The 6,089-nt window shown below is 44.2% G+C and overlaps 1 protein-coding gene across 1 annotated transcript in view; it reads right to left on the bottom strand.

The window, feature by feature from the left end:
* Positions 1 to 5,334: 5,334 nt before the first annotated feature.
* The window catches only part of B4GALT1 (UDP-Gal:betaGlcNAc beta 1,4- galactosyltransferase, polypeptide 1), a 12,505-nt gene continuing 11,750 nt past the window's right edge, over positions 5,335 to 6,089 (bottom strand). Inside the window, exons 5-6 of the mRNA XM_010001018.1 lie at positions 6,052 to 6,087; positions 5,335 to 5,470 (exon numbers count right to left, since the gene is read on the bottom strand). Of these exons, the coding sequence (XP_009999320.1) occupies positions 5,335 to 5,470; positions 6,052 to 6,087 (172 nt within the window). The remainder of the gene's footprint in view (positions 5,471 to 6,051; positions 6,088 to 6,089) is intronic.

The following is a 6,089-nucleotide window of genomic DNA, read 5'->3' as shown; positions in this document are numbered from 1 at the left end:
GTTCATGAAGCTCCTATCAGTCATGGCAGAATATCATGGAAACTGGGAAAGGGGCTGATTGAAAAGACCGATATGCCCACCTTTAAGGAAGGCAAGGAGAAGGATGTGGAAAACAGCAGTCTGTAAGCAATATCTTCATCCTTGGTAAAATCACAGAGTAAGACTCGTTGGAGATCCTTTTCTAGCATGTGAAAGGCAGGAAAATAAACAGGAAGAAACCACAGATTCAAGTTTTTGTCTCCACCCCCGTCCCTGTGCAGCCTTGAGAAGTCAATCACCTCTGAACCTACAGAGATCTTGTCTCTGCATTGCTGGTAATGACATTGAGAGCTGGGGATGGAAAAGGAAAATGGGCTCTAGGAGCTGGGCTGCTGCCTCAGGTAGACAGAGGAAAGAGGTCTCATATGGGTGCATCATCCTTGAATGTACACAGATCCTGCAAACAGGATGCAGGTAAGTAAGAACAGATCCACTGCTGGGCTAAGATACAGAGCAAGAGCAAAGGGTAAATACTCTCATGTCAGACTCCTTCCAAGGTGGTGAAAGGGGTAAACTCCGTCTCAGTCCTTTTCTTCCTTCTAACAACAGCCTCTATTTTTTTTGGTTGCTGGATTTTTTTTTTTCATTTTGTTTTGGTTTTTGCTTTTGCTTTGTTTTGTTTTTCCCATAGGCTGGAGAACAGGAAGGTGTAGCAGAGTAAACATATGGGATAAATGTCAGAGACCACTGCTCACCCATCCTGGTCAGTGGCAGGCAGTGGGATCTGCAGGCAGGAAGGAAGCTCTGCTAGACTCGGTACGGGCTCACAGCAAAAGAGTCAAGGGATCCTTTACAAGCCACATGCTGATTTGACCCAGGGAAACTTTGGTAAACAGAGGAAAGAAGGATGAAATATTACTGACACTTCTCAGCTGCTTCTTTCAGCAAGAGACAAACTTTTCACACAGGGCTTCTTCCAGCCACTGAGGTATGTGACTCCTGCCCATTCCTCAACCACCAGAACAGAAGCTAAATATTCTGGGGACAAAAGTAGGAGAAAGTAGGAGGTCCCTCTCAGAGAATTTTTCTGCCCATAGATAACAAACATTACACCATGAGAAGAAAATGCCTGCCATTCCTGTGCAGCACCTTTCAAGATCCAAAAGCCAATGGAAGATGCCACAAGGACCACCTACTCTCCCTCACACTGTCTCTGTCCAAGCCCTATGCTGCATTCAGGTCTGCTGGCAACTTCCATTCCATGATGTTCCTCCACTTTCCCCAGTGTCCTGGCAGCCAGCCCTGGAGGGACGATGCAGGCAGAGACCAGTATCTTCCTGCAGAGCCCTCAGTTAACATGGTCTTCAGAGAATGCCTTCAAAAAACTGTAAAGGCTTGGGGATGTCCTGCCCACTGTGTCAGCCCAGGCCCTGGAGGCTGGTAGCTGCTCCCAGCTGGGAACAAGCCCATCTCTCCTGGGAGAGGGCTGGGGACCTCACACCAGCTGCCAAGACTCAGCCACAGTCTTGCAGCCAGAAGGATCTCTTCCATAGAAACTGTTCTCATGAGAAAGTGCCAAGGAACAAAGGCAGACTTTTGCACCAGTTTCCCAGTAGTGACTTCTCCATTTCCATGCACTAGCCAAACCCACAAACACCCAAGAAGCAAGCAGTGACCTGTTTCCTCCAGGCAGCCAACAGCCTAGGTGAGAGCTTGTGTCCTCTGCATGGTTTCAGGAGGGATTTGCATAGTGTCTCCCTACCCAAAGGTAAACAAACCACCCAATGGTTTTCTGTGTCATCTGGGGACTCTTGGAAGTTCCTCTAATGCTGGTAAAAATTTTGCTGTGCAGAGAGAGAAATTCACTTGGGGGTTATTCAGAGGAGGGGAAAGTTGTATAAAGTTAACACAAGATAGCTAAAGCATGACTCAGTCCACCCCATCACCCAGAAACCCACCCAGCCAGAGTGGTAATTCAGATTAATGCTGCCAGATGTCGTAAATGAAAATACTTTATTTGACATTGATAGCAAAGTAGGAACACTGGATTATACATCCATTGATATATATAAATGATAAAAATGCAAAAGCAAAACCATCTACAGAAAATCCATAAGCAGTTCAATACATAAGTAACATCCCAGGGAAAAGCTGCATGCCAGGACCCTCCCTTATCCTAACAAGCAAATGGCAATCCCAAATTAACCCAGCAGTTCCTGTGCAGCTAGTTGTTCTGGGTTTCAACAGTTACACACAGTATCACCTTGAATGTTGCTACCAGTACAAAAGAGGATAAAACGCCACCCACCACAGGTCACAGGCAGACTTCACCTCTGTGCAACATGTGCATTTGTAGAAAAGGTGGCCAAAAATCCCAGGCAGAGAAATTTCATGGCCAGGTTGAGTCAAGAGTCTGATACGGTTTACACAGGGAAAATTTGATCTGGAAATCACAGGTCAGCACCAAAGGGTGAAACAAGCAACCCAAGGCAGCTTCAGCTTTTACAGGGCTTGTGGCTTTAGCAGCAGGAGAGAAACTAAGTGACAGTTCCTTGCACCACTAGTGTCTTGCTGCTGAAAATGGTTTTCAGGTTTCCTGTTTTTTTCAGTTTCTATTTCTCTCCCCTTTCAAAGGACGTATGTAGAAACCTCTGATTGCAACATCCAGAAACAAGTGCTCAGGCCACCTCCATTATATTAATTGACTCCGGCAGCCAGTGAAACGGGTTGCTAAACTAACTTCCTAATCTTCAGAGAATCCTAAGGAAAAACCCCGCCCCAAACCGACCTCTCAAATTACAACAGGAAGCCCTTCACATAGCCTGTTAGCAGACAGTCACCAGCACAGCTGAAGGTCCCGACTCTCCAACTTGAAGGAGGCTGAGCACAAAATGGAAGTGCCCCCTGCAGAGACCTGGGATTTACAGTGGACCCTTGAGGAGTTTTGATGCAGATCTGCCACCTGTGGGAGCAGGGCCCTGCTTCTAAGGCACCTTTGGGTTTAAAAAAAACAAACAACACACAAAAAAACCAACCACAACACCAAAAAAAACCCAAAAACACAAAAAAACCAACACACAAAACCCCACCAAACAAAAAAACAGCCCTTGCCTGCATCTCCCATTTGTGATGCAGATAGGGCTACACCTATTTTTATTTCTATTTTTTTACAGGTAGACATTTGACCTGACTTCTGTAACACATCCTCTTCCTATACCCCATTGTATCTGCAAGAGCTGGAGCCTAACCTGCCAAAAAGGTGTGATTTTTAAATGCATCAACAAGCACAGTGTGTCTTCAACACGACCTTGCTTCTTTGCACTTTGCTCCTGCTCCATGCAAGCTCAGCTCCCATCATGACAGAAGCAGCAAGTCTGGCCAGCAATAGCTTTTACACAAAGAGTGTGAACGCTTTTTCAACGTGAGACCGAGCTGGGTGTCTCGTAGTCGTTAAAGTCTCCGTGAACACTTCGAGCCACAGCTGGCCTAAGGAGAAATGCACTGTGCCCCCGTCCCTGCAGGATCCCACCCCTGCAGTGCAAGGGTTCAGCAAAACCTTCGGCTCTCAAAAAAACCCAACCAACCAACCAGAAAAACCCCAACAAAATAACAGAACACACACACACACAGAAAAAAAAAAAAAAAAAAAAAGGAAAAAAGAGGAAAAAAAAAAAAAGAGGCAGTGCTGAAGATGATCCCCAATACAAGGAGCGTCCCTGATTTCAACAGCCTTCAGCACAGGCCATGGAAGTGCAAATTGCTGTGGCCAAAGCTGGTGGTAAAGTGCTCGCCAGAAGGAATTCAGTTCTCGGTTCTGGCCGGGAGCTGTAAATTACTTAAGCCAATCCCGAGAGTGTCAGCACTTGAGGCTTTCATACCGTCACAGGAAGGAAAAGCAGGGTGTTTGTACAGGCAGTGCCCTGGTGCACTGACAACAAGCAGTGCTCCAAGTCGTGCACGTCCCTCAAAGCCTGAGAAAATCAGAAAGGAGTTTCCAGACAGAGCACACAGGTTGTAATAGGCAAAGAGAAATTTGACTGGATGTCAGCCCTGCTGTGAGTATCTCTGCACCGCAGATTCATGGACAAATAAGCAGAGTAATACATACGTGTAATACATAGCTTGTATATAATGACGCACGTAAGAAGCCCACTAGTCTGAAGATAAAGGAGGCCTTGAATCATATCCTGTTACGATGCACCCTAGTTTAATTTGGCATTAAATATACTGCTTATGATACACAAATTACTTTTAAAAGTTATTAAAACGACAACAACAACAAAAGTAATAAGTGAATTCAAGTTTCATTTATGCGTGACCTCGCAATAAAAAGAATCAGTTTTAGGAGGCTTCAGACAATGTTTAAACAGTGTGGTAACTTCTGACCACTGTTAACAAGAGCCAGCAAATTTTAAGGCCTTAATCTCATCATGCAATTAAATTCATTAATCTTTATTTCTGGAAAAAAAAAGAACCCAAAACCACCACCCTCCACGTGACCAAAAAAAACCCAAAACAACTCAGGTAGTGTTGTGTTGCAGCAAAAAGCCACTACCACATCCAGAAGTGAGGTTATCTGAAGCCAGCACTTTTTGCAGATGCCATCTGTGTAGCTCACACCCTGTGCAGAGAGCTCACTGGCAAATTCTGGCAAACTCTGGCTCAACTCACTCAAAGCCTCCTTTGAGATCAAAAGAAATAATGACATTCATTGAAACCAGACTTGATTGTTCATCACTTGCTCTGCACACAGAGATGTTTGTTTTGGTCACTATCAGAAAAAAAGTATATGATATTGTCTTAATTAAAATTATCTAAGGCAAAGCGTAAACTTGTAGAATTTTAGCAGCATTTTACAGTCCTTCATAAAGTAAAACCACGAATCAATTAAAAGGAATGTTTTCATACACCTCATTTAAAATATCAAAATATCATGGGCAGCAATTGCTGATGCATCACAGTTGTAATCAGTAAAATTTGAGTCAAGCAATTAACTCAACATTGGGAGCACTGCAACAAATAGAGCAGATTCCAACATTTTCTGGCAACATAAGTATGTACAACTCTTATGTACAGCTTTTGGACTTATAAAACAATGGAGAGCTAGAAAGTTGTGTAAAGTCAGGTTTGGAATAAAAAACAAACAAAACAAAACAAAACACCAAAAAACAAACAAACAAAAAAAAACAAACAGAAAGAAAAAAGCACTTGTCCAACCAATCTGAGGATGCTTTGGCATGCCAAAAGAGGCCTTTTTTGGTGTTCATTGCAACTTTTACAAAACCAGCAGATATAAAGCATCACCGAGGCCAGATGTCCTGGACAACACAGGCAAGGTCTCTCGTGTAGGTGATGTTAGCTTTTTGGCGAGCCAATATCCACTGTGATCTTTGTATACAGAGGGTACTTGTCAGTTCTTAACACCTTGTATGATAGTGTATTTAAGCCATCAGAGTTCATTGTCTCTCTTGTGTGAGCAATTCGGTCAAACCTGTGGGAGGAGGAGGAACAAAGAAAGAAAAGAAAAATAAATGTTTAAACAACACGAACTTCACCTGCCATTTTATAGCCTCTCAGGCAGCATCTCCAGTGTGTTAAGAACCTCAATACCAGTACAGGTCCCATAAATTCCCAGGTTTGGCCAGCCTGAGCACTGAGTAAAGGCATGCCTATGGGCTCAGATTTTAGACAGGAAAAAAAAGCCACACTTTTTAAGTTGCACAGCTGGTTTTCAAGCTCTGTGCTAGAACACAGGATTTAAACACCAAAGACAAGATGGAAAGAATTGCTCGGAGCTTAAGTTGCTACGTTTAAGGAAACCAAACAAAACAAAAAAAAAAAAAAAGAAGACGAGAGAGACTTTCATGTCATAGTGAGATGTTGGGGAAAAGGTCTGTGGCAAAAGACCTGTGCTCATAGGGGGCAGTTTGCAGCACAGGGAGCAGAGAGGTCAGCAAGGGAGGAGGAGAGGGCTGCTGCTCTGGCACGTTGCACAGCAAAGAGAAAGCCGAGCAAGCAGAGCTGGGGGCAAGAAGAACCCCTCGAATGTGCCGTGAGACCGGAGAGACACACCTCTCGGGGTTGGGTTCGTTCTTCGGATCCCGGGAATG

The sequence above is a fragment of the Chaetura pelagica genome, unplaced genomic scaffold, assembly GCF_000747805.2.
Source record: "Chaetura pelagica isolate M959 unplaced genomic scaffold, ChaPel_1.0 scaffold126, whole genome shotgun sequence".
Lineage (NCBI taxonomy): Eukaryota > Metazoa > Chordata > Aves > Apodiformes > Apodidae > Chaetura > Chaetura pelagica.
The sequence above is the reverse complement of the archived record's forward strand: the minus strand, read 5'-3'. Positions and strand labels throughout refer to the sequence as shown.